The sequence below is a fragment of the Haliaeetus albicilla genome, chromosome 14, assembly GCF_947461875.1.
Source record: "Haliaeetus albicilla chromosome 14, bHalAlb1.1, whole genome shotgun sequence".
Lineage (NCBI taxonomy): Eukaryota > Metazoa > Chordata > Aves > Accipitriformes > Accipitridae > Haliaeetus > Haliaeetus albicilla.
This window is the reverse complement of record NC_091496.1, coordinates 32,548,513-32,566,330: the sequence shown is the minus strand read 5'-3', so window position 1 is coordinate 32,566,330 and position 17,818 is coordinate 32,548,513. Positions and strand designations below refer to the sequence as shown.

The window sequence follows — 17,818 nt, the reverse complement described above, 5'->3', positions numbered from 1 at the left end:
TTGGTGTGTTTACTGTAATTGTTGTCAAATAAATAAAAGCCAATTTACTACCTAGCTGTTCTTTATTCAACAATAATTCAGGCTGGGGTTTTAAGAATACCAAAATGTTCTTTGAGAAGAATATAACAACCTGTCTTTAGGCCAAAGAATACTTTGTCAGTCCTTTAGAGTCACAACATAGAGACCATATTTAAATGTAACTGAAATATTTCAAAGGATCAAAGTATAAGAAATACCATACACACAGAATCTGAAATTACCTATTTGTAATTATGCTTTTCAGAAACAAGCTTACCGAGTATTCTCTTACAGCTCTCAGAGTTAAAACCAAGATTTAGAACCGTTCTACACTTCATATGAAAGGTAAGCTTTACTGCATGATGCTGTATATTTACAAGCTCAGCAGGAAAAAAAAAACAGGTAGTAGGAAGTTCTGCTAATTTGACAACTCCCATATATGAGAAACTATGAAATGTTTTGATTAGAAAAACAAAGCTTCCATGACATCATTCCAAAATGAAATAGAACAGCCAGACCCATCTGTTACCAACAACAGTCAAAGGAGTCTCCCACCAGGTAGGAAGAAAAAAAAAAAAAAAAAAAAAGAAAATCACAGCTCAGACTCCTGTGGGAGGTTCCAGGGCTGAATAGCAGGAATACTGGCACCGACCTCAGAAGGTCATCAGGAAAAATGGTTAAGAAAAAAGTTAAATTATCAATACGGCATATATTATAACTTTAAAGTTTAAACTCCTTCTCCTCAACCAGAGATGGAAATTGCATAAGCAATTAAATGAGAGTGCCACAAGATCCGCTATAAGGAATAAAATTATCAGGAAGCAATTTTTGAAAACAAACATGTTTTTTAGAATGGGAATGAGAAATTCTGCAAAGAAATAAAAGAAAATGGGCCTTCCATAATGATCACGGTCAATAATTACGCAAATAAAAATATTTTAAAATTAAAAGCAGTCATTCAACAGCTACAACTAGCTGCCAGTGAAAGCAACATTCACCTTACAGAATAACCCCACAATTAGCTGAAACGTGCAAAAAAATCCAGTTGAAAACAAGAGGAATTTTTACCTCATCCCCATATTTTTACATTGTAGGGTGGGGGCAAAAAAAATTCTACAATTGAAACCCTGTCCACCAGTCTCTCCTTTTCTCCCCATTCTCTCAAGTGACAAACATTTCAGAAGCGGAGTGACAGCAGTCTTGCTTTGAATGACATTTCTAGTATAATCTAGATATAAATAAAGCTGTTCTGACCAACATAAGTAGCAGCAGAAACTCAGTTTGACATAATATTCGTAGTAAGAAAACAGCCAGTGTTCCCATACATAGTTTTAAGTCTCTGGGTTCTAAGTTAAATGGAGGAAAGAGATTCATGACAGCAACAAAACTAGACTTATCTGAATTGAAATTTCTTTACTTCTGATTGCATTGACCTGCAATAGTGGACAGTCCCAAACTGTTCTTAGTTATATAGAGCCTTCAGCAGAGGCAGTTTTAAAACACTAAGTGATATCTGCATGAAAAGATTCAAGTTCTTAATATCCATTCAAAATAAAAACCTGTGGTCCAAAGGAACCCAAAGCATTAGTAATACAATTAGACATATATAATTTTGGCCAAGTAATGAAAATCAAATTATAAAACATAAATCTCAGTTTGCAAACAAGTTGGTTGTCCCAAGCACAGAAGAGCTAAAGAAGCAGTGGAGCAGAAGACAGTCCTCAAAGAAAATGTTGCAACTACTGAATCAGTAAGACTGCTGCATAAGACATGAAGTGTAATATGAAGTCATTAAATGTTTAGTGTAAGCCAGAATCTACTTTTAAGTCAAGTTATCTATTACCTATTATCTTGTTCCAAAAAGTTCTAACTCCCCCTTCCACCCCCCCCAAATACCATAAGCCAAGGTAAACTAATTTAGCTAGCAGCCTAATACAATGGGTCTTCTGAACTAAAGATTTCACAGACAAGTCCTTGCCTGGAGTTGTAGACAGGTATAACGAATCTACCACAATGACCTATTATAAGGAAAGTGTAATTTCATATATGAATAAACAAGTTGCTCTAGTAGTTCGTGTGAATACCTGAGAGGTTCAATGTTCTGGCAGAGATTTTATTTATTTATTTATTAAAAGAAAAAAACATGTGCTAATGAATATGATTAGAACTCTGCTTATCAATCTCTCTGAAAAACAAGACCATTTTCTTTGGGTGATTGCCATATTTATTTCCCTCCACACATGTTTTTTAATGAAGAATGAGGTTCTTGTATGGTGTCCCTTAAGACCTGTCAAATATTGCAACAGAACAGCAGACTTACGTACATTTTTAACACCATCTCATAAATCCCTTTGGCTAAGTTTCTCTTCTATAACCAAGACAAAGATCAGTTTACATTACAAGAAAGTTTAAATCGAAAGCCTAAAGACCTCCCACAATATAATACACTGTTTTAAATGAGTATAAAATATTTAAACAGGTTCACTGTTTCATTCATTAGAGAATACATATGGGGCAGGGCGGCAGGGATGGAAGAAGAAACAAGCTACCCCCTGTAATTCCAAGGTGATTGCACAATGACAATGTAAAGATAACTGCCTTGGCCTGTGACACATCTGAACCCTCAATATTAAGTCCTGCTTTATTGAGAGAAGAGTCAGTGACCCTTAACTTCTACCTGGAGACTCTCTCATCAATGGTTTTGTTTAAAATAACCATTCTTGCCAAAGAACAATTTTCTTCTTAATGTACAATCTTCACACCACTCCTCTAGAACATCCTGTCATCACATACTGCACCTGCAAGGGGTGAATCACCAAATGGAAGAGTAGTTCAAGCAGAGATCACAAAGCCACAATTGCTAGGCTTCTATCCCCCACTCTGCTACCAACTGTCTCCATGGTCTTCAGTAAACACAATCTCACTGTGAAGGTTTATGCATCTACAAAAATAGTTACCCTAAAGAGGTAACTTTAAGTTTAATGTTCAGAAAGGCACGTAAAATTTTCAGAGGACAGGCATGCCATTGATTTAAAGGATTTCCAAAACAAAATAAAAGAACTGACTAATTAATCTTAGTTGTTCACAGATCACTACTTGTTTAAAATTAAGTTTCAACATTTTGCCAGACAGTTTTCTTTCATTTCTAGCATCAAAATTACTTTTTTATTATTCTATTTATTATAAAATATTTCCTGTGCCCACCACAGATAAGCAGATGTGTTTTATATACACAAATGCATTAGTATTAAGACTGGACTAAGACTTCCTAATTTTACACAGGACATGAAAAAAAACCCACCAACAACCACCAATAAACAAAAGAACACATGTAGTAGCAGCAAGTTTCCTTTACTAACAAAGGAAAACTTACTCATATCAACAACTTTAGAGGAGATATTCAAAATGTCCTACGTGAGCCACTTCCCAGGAGTCTATATTATATGAACCAACATTACTACTAATGCAGAGTACTTTGTCTACAAATATGGCAATCCTTATTTTACAAAAATCTGGACCTCAGATAATTTTAAGGATCAAATTTAATGCATGTATAGCTGGGATTTACAAGTGCGTCATTTTGTAATTTCTCTTTGAAGATGAGTCTTACCCATCTTAAGTTGCCAAGTTTTGCATATTTCACATCTTATGAACTCAGTTTGGCTAGAAAAAAAAGAATGAAGTAATGCTCTGTGCACTCAAAAGGATTAAAATTTGGTATGACTAAAGTGAACAGCAGCTAACAATCTTCTAAAGCAGTTCTCACTGAAAAGTTCATGTGACTTTATAAAAATGAACTTGTATGCAAAATCCGTTGCTATGAGGGCCCATGCAGAAGTACTGTAAAATTTGAGTTCTGCAACATATAACACCATAGTTCCCTGCAAGTTTTCAAAAACTAACATGCATAAAATAATGTGTTTTGAATAAGTGAGTTTGATATATCATTAAAGACAAGTAGTTACACAGCCCTAGAAGTGATCAACATCAGTAAAAGATAAATGTACAGAGAAGTCATATGTTATTTGATCTCTACTCCTCTCATAATTTCCAAGTTTCAAAATTCTCATAGCATCAGCGACCAAGACATTAAGACCGTCATCACGGGCGCAGAAAATTCTCTGTTCTCCAAACTAACATATTCTGCTTTGATGTACAATTCTTTGTACATGCCGACTAGGCTTGAACGAAGAGGCACTTCAAACCAAACTATGACTGCAAGGTTACACAATCCACATCAGTTCCTGCAGTTCAGAAATCCAGCAAGAATCCCTTAGGTCAGAACAGGAGAAAAAGGGCTGGGAACTCATTTTGAAATCTATGCCCAGCACATCCTCTGAATTACCTTATTTTTTACATATAAAAAATGATGCTACCCTAAAGGAGTCATGGTCAGGATGAAAGCTGTTCACTGAGCATAGTATAAAACAGGGCTAACAACTCTCAAGAACTGAGCGGTCCAGGAAAGAGCAGAAGGATCAGTAACACTCTGCTCAATAGTAGACTATTGGCAACTGGCAGCTGCTTGGAAACTGGAGCATAACTCCATAAGAAGAAAGAAGGCAAGAAAAAAAGACAGCTAAGCCAAGCGGTAGAACCTCAACAATCCCCTCGTCACTCATGGAGAATTAATTGCTGGTGGTCAACGACCACATCACAGCTCAAGCCACAGCTATGCAACTGCTAAATAAGCATGCACTTCCTATTCTTCAGGAAAAGACAAGCTGCTTAAAAAAAAAATTTAAAAAAAAAAAAATCACAAAAGAAACCACAGCAGTAGCAACAAAAACAAAAAGAAAAAAAATAAACCCCCCACACTCCAAAAAACTTAACAGCTGATTTCTTCAACATAGGAAAGTTTTGCCCCCCAAAATTCTGCATCATTGAAGGATTTTTGATATTCCAGATAAGCAGCTTCTTTTACTTTGGGAGAATCTTGAGTAATGTTTTTCAGCACTCCAAAGAAAGATAGGGGAACAAAATTGGAAAGAGTAGGAAATCAGAAACTACTTTTTAACAGTTAAGGTGCCATAATCAAAGCAGGAAAATGTGAATGATTAATGCTTAAGAGGAAATGATAAACATAATATTGACAACTTCTTACAGCACATTTTTAGCTGCTGAATGAGTTTTTTAAAATACTCAAGAAAACTGATTATTTATGTCAATAAAAGAGCTATTCTTTTTAGAATTTATAGTCACTGTACTGACTATGAAAACCCATTAACTTTATAAGTCTCCTGAGTGTTTTTAGCTTCACAAATCTAGCTTTGTACTGTTTTAGCCATATTCGATGCAATTTTTTAAAAAGTACTTCTGGTTAAAGTAATCTTAAATCTCCTTCTACTACCTCAAAGAAAAAAAAAAATATTTATATGTACTCCAGAAGAACTTACCCAAAATAACTTTCATCATATCCAAAGTGAAAGCATTTTCGCATATAATCACTTTTTAATCTCATGTTTTGTAGTGCAAGTGTCTTTGAAATATAAAGTAATTAGTGTTTTCACCACAGGAGACAACAGATACCAAGTACTGTACTTCACTTTCCTCTGCTGAGATCCACTACATAGCTCAATAGTGAGCAGCGTGCAAAAAATAATAATTAAGTTTATTACAAAGCTTGTAATACTACAAGTGTTTAGCAGTCTGATCACAGGATTTTAGGTCCAAGGTTATTTACTATCCCTGTGCTCTTCTGTACAGTCAGACTTCTGACATGCTAATGCATATTTATATAATAAATCAGTAGGGCTTCATTCAATTGCAAATACATTCTCATACCCTCATCTGAACCAAGTATCTTCATGAAATTCTTCCATAGTGTTACTGCAGTTGTATAACAGTTACATATTCTGAAATACATAATAAAGACTCAGATGGGACCATCACCTACCTCACAACACATTTTTAAAGCCTTCAACAAAACGAGCTGACATTTTATCCTCACATTTTAAACGGAAGAAATCAGGATGCATTTAAGACAATCTTTTTGACCACTGGGTGCCACTCTTGTTCTGTGTAAAATACACGGCCTGGCACTAACTCAGTCTTCTCAGTCTTTTTTTTTTTTTTTTTTTTCCCCCAGCTTTGAACAACTGATTCTTTTACTACTTTTCAAAACCCTTTACTGTTGCTTCTAGCCCCAAGAACACAATTTTAAGAGAAGTCTAATGCACACAAACCCTTATGGTATATGAACGATTTTTTATGGTGAAGTTATGTAATAACCTACTTACACTACATCTAAATCATCACATTCAAAGGAATAGATATCTCCCTGCAACTGTGTAGCACTGTATTGCCATCGCTTCTAGCAGCTTCATATTGTGTTTGCAAGGCCTCAAGATTGAGGCTTTGCAACTGTCTGAGCTTTTCCCCGACCTGCCTGAAGTCTTGTTTTTTAACTTGGTGCAGGTTTAAAAGCAATTTTTCTAACTGACCAGGTGTCTATAGCTAAATTGGTTTACTGTTGTTGATTTTTGTATAGTACAACCATAGTTTTATATAGATAGCAATAAGGAGTTATTCTATGTAGAATAAGGTATTTATGACTAACACCCTGAGATGCAGTATTCAGAAATACAGGCCTGGTGTAATAGCAGACACCCTGAGAAGTGGAAACACAGGATGTGGCATATAAAAGTACAGCATGAGATTACATTCTTAGATTAGACTGTTAATATTTCAGTAATACTAACAATTAATTCTTGTCTGAATATTTAAGGTGAGTTTCATCTTTGTCCATTAATTTTGAGTGTAACATTATCCTGTGCACTTTATTTATCATATCAAATAATCCCATATCAAACATCATTGCAGGCATATGTATGTTCCAGCCCTACTGTTTAGTACTATTCCTTACATTTCATAGACAGGAACCCAAGGTACGGACCAAGAGGTGCTCGCAGAAATTAACATAATGCATGATAGAAAAATCTACTCATTAGTCCAGCTGAGAAAACAGGGAGGTCAGAACAAGGCTATGGTGAACTTCATAATCCCATTTATTCACCCCACCAACCTTTAAAGTGGCACAGGTATCTTTCCACTGTATTGTCACCCCAAGGTACTGCAGTCACAGAAGCAAGTATTAGACCAAAGAATTCTCTGAAGTTATATAAAAAGTGGGACTGATCAGGGAGATGCACTAAATTACTTAACAGTCCCAGGCTAACAACCTAAAGATGCTACCATTATGCCTCTTATCCTTACTAAACAAATACTAAAATAGAGACTTTCACGTCATACCATTTATTTAATTTGTATTTCAAACAATATAACTAGAAACCACTTTTCTACTATCATCTTTTTTTCCAACAGATGTCCTTTCCCATATCCCTGCCATTTCACTGCTCTGCTCCACAAACTGGTTTCATAACAAACTAAAAATGCCCTAAGTAGTCCCAGCCTATGCATGGCACTACTACAAAGTCTTATAAAATACCTGTATTCAGGCTGCCGACTTATAGGATGATCATCCCTTGGCCATCTGTATCCTGATTCATCCTGCAAAACACACATGCAAAACAATTGTGTGACGTGTACCTCAACATCAGATGTCAGGTATAGTTAGCTGCCAAATAGTACTTATTTACTGCAAAACCAAAGCATTTAATGAGCTAAAAGAAAGTATTAATCATTCACAGCAAGGTTTCTCTCAGTTTATTCACTGTACCCCATTCCTCTTATTTTCTTCCTCTATCAATACTAAAGAAAGCAACTTTGCAATGCTGTACAAAACACAAAAACTAAAATAAATTTCTGAACTATACATATAGGCCCTGGCTTAAAAAAAAAAAAACCCTCATTGAAATGTAAATTATCATCAATAGCTTGAAATTACAGAATTTCAAACAGCTGGGTTGGAGGAGGCAACAGCAATGACTTTCCAAAGGGACCATAAATTTTGTACTTCAGTGTAGCTACTGGGGGGGGGGGGGGGTAAGCATTCAACATCATGACAGAATTTAAATAAGTGAACAACTGTGCGAATTAGAAGGATAGGTAGACAACATTCAACAAGTTGCATGTGCAAGGATTTGTTAAATACAAAGATTTTGCAATCATTCTTCTATTCATCCAGATAACTTTGCACTGCATTACAGAAAGGACTTCTGGCCACTTTTGTTTTCCCAGTTCAGACTCTGAGCTTTCCACAGTGCTGGACAAGAGCTCTTGAGACAAGAGCTCTTGACTTCTAAGTCAACAGAGTAGCTAGCAACCATGAGAAGCAGCAAACGGGTACTACCATATAATCACAAGAGTCTTAGAAGCACAGTAACAGCAAAAAAGCACCAAGTATCAAAACCTGGATGTTTTTTCTACTCATTCTTTTTCAATTTATGAGAACAGCAGTAACATCAACGCTCTCTCTGAAATAATATTTTAGCTGTTCAGTATTCAAGCATTAATGAGCAAGTAAACATCATAAACATGTGAGAAGAATCACCTTACGTACACCTCGGTGTGGAGGGCCACTTCTTCGTTCATGGGCAAAACTGCGACCCTCTTCATAGTCTCTGTATTCAGTGTGACTGTAATCATCATACCTACTATAATTCCCATCCCCAGGTCTTTCAAGCAGCGGTGGTTTCTTGGGCACAATGTTTACTACTCTATGGTAATCATCCTAAAAGACAACACAAACAAAATCATATTGCTTTTAACAGCTGGAAACCTATAGTAAATACACAAAAATAAAAACAAGAAGTTATTTCTAAATATGGGACTATAATAATCTTAAAAGCTGAAATAGCACAGGGGAGCAACAAACATTAAAAATCATGCCAGTCTGATGGTGGAATAACTTACTAAATCTAAACGGACACCATTCAGATGCAATCCTTAGGCATTACAAGATTAATTAGAGGGAAAATTTTCAACATGGTTTAAGTTTCTTTTGAAAGTTTAAAGCAGTAGCATTAGCTACCTTCTAAGCATCAGCTACTTTTTTTTACACATTAGCTACATGTGTTTCTCAGAGACTTTTATGTTAACTTAGGAACGCAGTAAAGAAAGTTACTCCTGTAATGCCTGTAAAACACAGAGCCCATTTGAAAACACTGTCAATTTTCTTAATTTCCATAACATCCTCCAGACTATGGAGATTACAGTGAAGACAGTCTTTGCTTAATAATCTGAACAGATAAGCACCTCCTCAATACAACACAGTAGGTGATCCGAGTATTCAAGTGACAGAGTTTTAACACTTGGTTTTTCTTATAATGCAAGTTTTGGATAGCTTTTTGCTAGAATGCAAAATTAATTTATTGTATTTCCTTCAAATAAAATGTCATGCACCATTTACCAATTACAGAAATCCTTTGTTTATTAAGCACAAATTGCACAGTTGCAAAGGATACAAATTCAATTTTCTAGAACTAAGTATTATATCAGTCAACTGCAAATAAAAAGCAAACAAAAACATGAATGCAAGACCTTGTATTTTAAGTCTTCTTCCTTTAGCAAGTTATTTTTTCTATGGGCCTTAAAAACACAGGCTATAAATGCAGAGATTTGAGTTAGCATGTGCAGGTTGGAGGCAGGGAAAGATACTCAAACTAGTTTTTGTAACAGCAGCAGAAGTCAGAATTTAATGCATTTTTTGTAAAAAAAACCAACAACATTAAATTCACAAACTGCTAAATATTGTCATGCAAAAAAAGTTAGTTCTGATTTCAGAGACCACCCAACAAATTCACTAGAGGGCAATCCAAAGCCAGCCTACAGCCATACTGATGCAAAGTAGAGACTACATACACATCCATACAAGGACACAATGCTTGATCTACCCTTACCTCATTGAACATCCTTAACGTGTATATATTTTTTTATTTTTTTTTTAGTTTGGTGTCTTACAAAGAAGATGTGCTCTGAAGCTAAAATAAAACTGCTCCATGCTTCAGCCTCACCCAGAAGTCCCTATCGCATAACTATATTGACATACAGAAGGATAGTTACATGAAAGCTCAAGGTGTACCCACTTAGGGTTAACTGTGCCAAGTGCTTGCAACTTTATGTTGTTTACCAGGATCTGAAAGCATGTGTTTTCACTATGCTCTATACTTGATATATAATTAGCACCCAGTTTAGATTAGGACAAGCATTTTGCTCTCTCAAACAAGAGATACTTCATTCTGTATCATTGGCATGTTTCAGTTCCAACATACTAACCTACCAGCAAATGCTAAGATTGTTCATAGATTGAATAAATTAATTCCATATTACTTGTCTAGTCAAAATTAAGTCAGACCTCTACATGTGGACACAGATACAATGGCACAGGCTTACAAGGGCAGAAACTGCCTGCCAACTATCTTGAATCACCAGAGCTGTACGAGAAGCTTCATAACCATCTTTCAGCAAGGCAGAGAGACACCAGATCTTGGTTTGTCTATCAATCTAGTTAATTCTTGCATCAAAATAAGTGCATCACATCTTTTAAATTGTAAAGTAAATTTTCATAATGCATATGTTCCCTGGTCAGCTTGAAAGACTAAAAGAATTTAGGAATGCCACTGTTGCAATGGTTAAATTAAATTAATGTGTTAGTCAAGTCAAACATTGATTAAAAAAAATAAAAATCTTGAAAATACATTCTGCCTTTCCTCATGTCTTATTGCTCATAAATATTTTGCAGAAGCAGCTAAATACCCTGTGCAAACTTATCTGATTTCCAGTTTGCTGAAAATGCAGAAATTTTGTTGTTGCCTGTAAAGAGAGTTAAAAACGTCACAGAGCAACCAAACACTAATACACTACGCAATAGAGAAGACTACATAACTTGGTAACAAGTTACCAGCACTGGTACGCTTCCAAAACAATAAGCTGAAAATATGACAGAGGGAACCCAGAAAGTATGCTAAACCAGCTATGCTATTATTCCAACATTTAAAAGAAAAGCCAGATAACAGGCACAGGTACCTGAAATTTTATTTTGCCAAATGTACATTGCACAGCATGTAAACAGAAATATCAAAAAGTATTCTTAAAGTTGTATTTAAGGTATAATAGCTCAAAAAGACAAAGCTACAACCTGTTTTCTTTCTTCTTTAGAGACATCGGACCCAGGAGGAAAACCAAAAAAATTACCCAACTCTTTGGCACAGAGATTTTTCTAAAAGCATTCTAAAGTTATTCTACAGCAGAGTAAGCATAGCTTCTGCATTTGCTTTTACAAGCATAGCATACAGTAGAAGTCTCCATGCTTACAAAGTAGATTTCCATCAAAACTCTTCTTGATAAGCATTTCCCTTACAAGACTCCAAAACACAATTTAGCAAAGATGTATTTTCAACATTTGTTACAAACATTTCCTTCTATACTTTAAGCATCATAGCAAAAAACTGCATCGGTGACAAGAACAATAAAGAAAATAGTCATTTTACCACCTCAAATCACTTCAAAGATGTATTAACATTAAAAAAAAAGTCTGGGAAAAAATACAACACGGTATGGCCTTTGGTTCTCCAGACGTTATTAAAAATCCTGTGTTGAATTACACAAAGAATTACACCAAAAAAAATATCAATTTATCAAAATACAAATATTCTTAAACACTTTCAATAGTTTTGAAAAAAAATTACAAGATTTAATTTTGTAGGCATCCTATTATCTCTGTGCAGATGCACTTGCTAGACTATTGGCTTAAATGAATGAGAAAAGAATGGAACTTGGGGTATACTAGGAACATAAATATGTACATAAATCCAGCCCTTATGGAACAAGTCATGGCATAAAGGTATAACAGTATAACGCTAAGGAGACATACTATACACTTACATCAGGATGAATCCTTGGAGGGAGACGTTCTCTTGGAACTCTTTCATAGTCATATCGCCCTTCAGACCACATTTCATCTCTTCGATATGCCACTAAAGACAATGAAAATCCAATTAGCCAAAACCAGACTCATTATGAATAGACGAAAGGATAACAAGCATAGAAATAAAGGTTCCTGGACTTCTCCCACTATAATGTATTATGCACAAGCCCTCTACATACACTTTTTTTTAATTAGCCCTTTCAAAAGTAAGTCTATCTAGTTATAGAAAGTAATTAATGAACTTAAAGCAAAAATAACTCACAGTAAGTGCAAGAACAACTGAACAAATGGAAATTAGTGCAGTATTATCAATATAATTACAGGACTTAAGGATACTATAAACAGCTCTATTGAAATATATGCACATTGCAAATACCAGCTGTGCATATAAATTCATACACACATACCTTATAGCAATTTGATATTGCTCTGCTAAAAATAGAGGACTTTTTTTTAAAAAAAGAGTTCAACTCCTATTTATTAGATTGAAGAATTTCTACTTTTTTATATCATATATAATAACTTTGAATTATTTCATCCTCTCAACCACCTGGAAAGAGGTTAAAACACAACACATCATTCAGTTAGCACAAAGCTCCATGTTTTGAATACATGAATGAAATGCATTCTTCATGTACAGATTTTTCCCGGTTTGAACTGGTAGCCAGCAGAACACAAAAAATTGCTCCTTCCAAAGAAAGGTGACTTTCAAAGTCAAAATTACTAACTAAATACAGGTGGAAGTAAACCATCAGCACAAGAGATTCTAGTCATGCTATGTCAGACAACACAAACTTGAGGGGCTGAAACCTTTCTGATGGTTATAAAGGTGACAAATTATATACTATATTTCATTGAAAATAGGTAAGAAATTTCTAGAATTTTATTTTTCAAAGTTTCCCTTCACAATGGTAGCTCTAGCTATGAAAAATAATCAATAAGAAAAAGAAACAGCAGGACATATTCAGAAGGAGAAATACGTAACATCTAATTCCACAAAATAGAAACTTTTAACTGGAAATAGACTTACAAGGCTATATAAAAATATTAATTATTATAGATGTTAAGAAACAATAAGACTAAAGGGTATACTAACTGTAAACAGAGGCAGCACTAAGTCAGATACATATTTTTGTGAAAAACAACAAACACTCTCATACTTACTTTTCCGTCAGTTTTAGCAACTCTGCTTCGGAAGACCCATTCAATTACCTACCAAAAAAAAAGAAACTGAAGTTAGCAAAAAGTGCATATATATATATATATATATATATTCATAAGTACATTTTTTCTTTTAAGTAAACCAGACATTTAAAATCTAAGTCTTTCGACTGCCCATCCCCAAGACTTGTCTGAATTAGTAGAGTAATTCACTACACTCGATTAAGAAAGAATATTAACTACTCAGCTGAATTCACAATATCAAAAAACTTCCCGTGACAAATTATTACAGATACAACACTTTCCTAATAAATTCCAGAGTTTTCTTTCCCTTTTATCACTTTTTACTCACTATCTCAGCTTTTCTTCCATTTGTTAGCAACAGCTTTTGGAAACTACTGTAACTGCTTTCTTAAAAACACTCAGAAAAGTATTAAATATATTCACTTAACTTACATTTATTTCAGTGTCTTTCAATATCATTAAGTAGAGAAAAATAAGACTCACTTGCATGTGATGAGAGGTTAATGAAAAGTTTGATTTAACAAATGTTTTTCCTTTGGTAATAGATAATAAATCCTGACGAAGTAGCTCCTTCCTCAACTGTTAATAAGCCTGTACGTTCAGATTTTGACCCTACCATTGGTACAAACAAACCAGAGTACCTTCTTAAAACTCTGTTCCATTTTATGACAGACTTGACCTTAAGTACGTTCCATAACCAAGACACAGGACTAGTCTGATGTAGCCACGGATTATAAATCAAAAGCTGACTAAATCAATGGGAGTTTGGTAGGTCCTGGTTTTGGTAAGGGCAAGAGCTAGAGCGTCTGCTGTCCTGCTCTTTCTCAAAACACTTTGCCGCTGGTTCCCCACACCCAGCCCTTGCCCCAAGGTGGACCATTCCCTCCGTCCATACCCGCTGATGGCCAGAGAGCACCTGAGCCTCCCACGGCGCCTGCGCGTCCGCAGCCCACCCACCCACCCACCCGCCTCGCACATCCGCACAGACTTTGGTACCTGATGGCGAGCCTCACTGGGTTTTTAGACCAACAGCAAATACTAGAAGCTGGATTCAGATAAGGTTCTCCAGTGGGGGTTTTTTTGCATATTGACAAATACAGTAGGGTCCACGCCCTGCTGCCTGCAGCAGTTACTGAAACTGTTAACTGAACACAGGGTTCAAAAAGCTACGCACTGCAGGCTGAAGCTAAGGGCAAGCTTAGACACCACGCTGCTCTCTGTCAGTCATGCCACATCCAACATCCCATCACAAATCACTGGCAGCAGGCACCGACATTCATGTACACGCTCTGTTATATTATCAGGCAGAAAGGCTTATAAAAATGGGAGTGTTTTTTATCATTGTCGATGGACCTCACTCCCACTAGCAAGAATATCACCAGTATTTTGACAAAACAAAAACACAAGCTGGAGAAAAGGTAGAGATATACTATCACAAAAGTCAACAGACTGAAGAAAAAAAAATACACAACTGTATCAGACAAGAAGTACGGAGGTGGAAGAAAAATCTCAGAAGTGAAGAATATTTTGTATTTAGTGGAATGAAATGAAGAAAATTAATCAGACAGAATTAACCATCGAGTACATTGCTCAAAATGCTGGTAAGGAAAACCAATATGGGGAGACCGATTTCACACAGAAGACTAACAAGACAAATTTTAGCTGGGACCAATGAGATAAAGTAAGGATGCATTTGAAAATACCGGACAAAAAAACCCCAATGTTTAAAGAGAGGAAAATGCATTTCCCAGCATCTTGAGCACATTTCATCTGTTTCTACAGAAAAAAAAAAATTTGCATTTCTTAGATAATGTGACCTAACACAGCTTTAGTAACAACCATGAAGAGACTAAACTCTTAGGATCAATATGAGAGAATTCTTTTTAATGGAATCTAAGAGATCAAACCTCAAGATTACTATGCTGCATTCAGATTCACCTGTTCTCTCAGTACAAAGCTACTCTAAAACAAAGATCAAAAAAACCAATCTATTTTTGTTTCACACCTAATGCCATTGTCACTCATATTGACTATTTTCTATTAGCATAGACAGCAAAGGTAGTTGATATTTCTTTAGTATCATGGCATATAATCACTTGCTATATTAATTTAAACAACCTCTTCCTATTTTTGATCAGAGGTGACTGTTTTCCCCTAAAGCAAGGTCTTAATTTTCTCAACTAAAGACACTTCAGCATAGGCAGAAGCCATTCTATTAGTGCAGCACAAGCTGCTTCACTGCGGCCAGCTGCCAAGAACAGCTTTGCTCCGATTATCACAGCGCTATGTCTCGCTCTATGCTAGTATAACTGATGTAATACAAAAAGAGTTTCTTCATCAAGTAGATTACATGGGTCACTTAAACTTTAGATTTTTTGTACAACTGGGTTTTCTTTATCAATCAATCATTAAATTTTTTTCTTTGTAAATAACATATCCTAAAAAAATCTCTGACATATTTGCAAAAGCACTCCAGTATTCTGCAATATTTTGTGCACAATTCTTGTCTTACTCGAGACACTTACTTGAGACATCAATTTTCATCAGGGCTAGAAATACCTACTTCTCCAGGATTTGTAATTTTCCAGTGTGTGCTATCAACCTTCTGCAGAATCTACATTTTTGTTTCAAAAACACACAGCTTTCTAATCCAGATGGCTACATCTTGCCATATGTGAACAAAGCATAAAACCAATGGTGTGCTGTAAATGCAGAGGCAAGCAGCTGCAGTATCTCTGATGCTACTGTTATATATCTGGTTTTATACTGTTACTTTGACAAACAGCAGAGATTGACAAATGTGGGCCAGTTACATCTCTCCTCCACTTTGGAAAGCTCTCACAAAAAGCTTAGATGCTTTTGTATGAGTAAGACCTAGGAGAGATGCTTAGAGAATTGTAACTTATTAGAAATATCGTGGCCAATTTTGCAAAAATTGCTGCTTTGAGGATGGACATAGAGACAGACAGAAAACATTGCTTTTTCTTCCAACAATTAGAATCTGTATTTGATAGTGCTTCAGAGATATCCCAGTATCTCTTACCTAGACAGGAGGCAAGACAGACAAAACTGGGGGGGGGGGGGGGTAACTTTCTCCTCCTCCCCCCATACTTGGGACAGGTAGAAAACACTGAATAGACATAGTCCTCTATTGATAAGATGAAAAAGCAGAAGCGTAAGAGCACCACAACAGTACATAAAATACTGTGAGGGAGGCATTGAGGGAAAAAAACAGGGATACAACGAGAATCCATCTCTTCCTAATACCAAATATTAGGCTATACAATTTTCAAAAGCAATTGGAAGCATGACTGCAACAAGTCTAGGCATATTCAACCTAGATACAAAATAACCTGAAGGAAGATGCTTTCTTCCAATCTTTCCTGACCTTTCACAATAATTTTGACTTAAAATAAGAGAAAGAAAAAAGAAAAAAAAATATTTAAAAAAGCACTGACCACAAAAGTCAAATTAACTCTGACCTCAAAAGGGAAAAAAAACCAGAAATGTGTAAGCTGAATACAATTATTAATAGCAGCATCATTCTAATGAGGATTTACGATCCCAATGGTTCAGTTTTCTTACCACGCCATTCTAATACATCACTGGGCGCAAGAGAAATGGAGGCAATGTATTGGGGGTTATATTAATACAATGACTGATGTATTAGCAAATATCTTTGCCTGAACACCTGCAGTTACCAATGGCCCATCCCTCATCAGTGTCAATGCTGCAAAAAGAATATTCTACCAGGCTGCGATGGGGCTGCTACGCTAGCAATGTCAATGCAAACAACTGTATGGATCAGCACCTCCACCGTGACTTTCCATCTTGCAGCACAAACGTTTTGACAACAAAATATGTCAGCTCACCATACGGTTGCCGCAACAGGTCAAAACTGCAGTGCTTTCAACATTTACACTTGAAAGCGCCAACCAACTCTGAATATTTCACCCAGGGCAAATCGCTCTATCGAAGCCTACTTGTTGCTTGCACAGGTTCTGTGGGTTTCCACACCTTTTTGTGTACTTCTGACAAAGACTTTGCTCCCTCGAAGTCCCAGACGTGTCAGATAAAGAATTGCAATAAGACTATCTGCGAAAACTCTAATGCATGGTAAAGAGCCTACTTAAGGAGTATGAGTGAGAACAAAGAACGACGAAGAGCCGACTTAAAGTGTTTAGATGCTGATAAAGACTTTAAATATATTACGGGACACCCCATTGTTCAGCTAAGCATACAGATTTACGCTAGTACTTCTAACGAGATCAGCTAAGTGACACACCCGAGCCTTATTTATCCCTCCAGAAAGGTAAGGACACCGATGCTGCACCACCATACCCACGGGACGCCTCACGGACAGCGTCTACAAGGGGATTCATGCAGCCTCCAGCCACCCACTGCTAGTTACTGAAGCTTAAAATCGCTCTCAGAGGCACGCACGAGGAGTAACGTCCCCCCCCTCCAGAACAAAAAGCACAAACTAAGCTGAAAAGTCAAAACCTCCTGTCACGCGCGGGTTTTAAGAAGGGCTGGAAGGCACGGTTTACAAAAGCCGCCCTCACCGCCCGCCCGGAGGGGCCTCCCCTCTCCTCCCGCCAGCCTCCAGTCACCCTAACTTCTGAGGAACCCGGGGAAGCAAAAGGATCCCGTCCCGCAGGGAGGAGAGGAGAGAAAAGGAAAGGGCCGCCCGCCGCCGCTCACCCACCTCCCCCTCTCGCTCCCGCGGCCAGCGCCTCACCGCCTCCCGCCGCTTCCGGCGCTCGTTTAGACGTCACCGGAAAACGC

General features: G+C 36.6%; 1 protein-coding gene across 5 annotated transcripts in view; it reads right to left on the bottom strand.

The window, feature by feature from the left end:
- PPHLN1 (periphilin 1) overlaps nt 1–17,799 on the bottom strand; it is a 71,304-nt gene extending 53,505 nt beyond the window's left edge. For 2 of the 5 annotated variants that reach the window (XM_069802204.1, XM_069802205.1), the window contains exons 1-6: nt 17,739–17,791; nt 13,010–13,057; nt 11,803–11,894; nt 10,675–10,731; nt 8,471–8,650; nt 7,466–7,527 (exon numbers count right to left, since the gene is read on the bottom strand). In XM_069802204.1, the coding sequence (XP_069658305.1) occupies nt 7,466–7,527; nt 8,471–8,650; nt 10,675–10,731; nt 11,803–11,894; nt 13,010 (392 nt within the window). In that variant the 5' untranslated portion in view covers nt 13,011–13,057; nt 17,739–17,791. Of the gene's footprint in view, nt 1–7,465; nt 7,528–8,470; nt 8,651–10,674; nt 10,732–11,802; nt 11,895–13,009; nt 13,058–17,738 lie in introns of all 5 variants that reach the window. The other 3 variants (XM_069802207.1, XM_069802208.1, XM_069802206.1) reach the window with 2 other exon arrangements.
- Nucleotides 17,800–17,818: the final 19 nt, after the last annotated feature.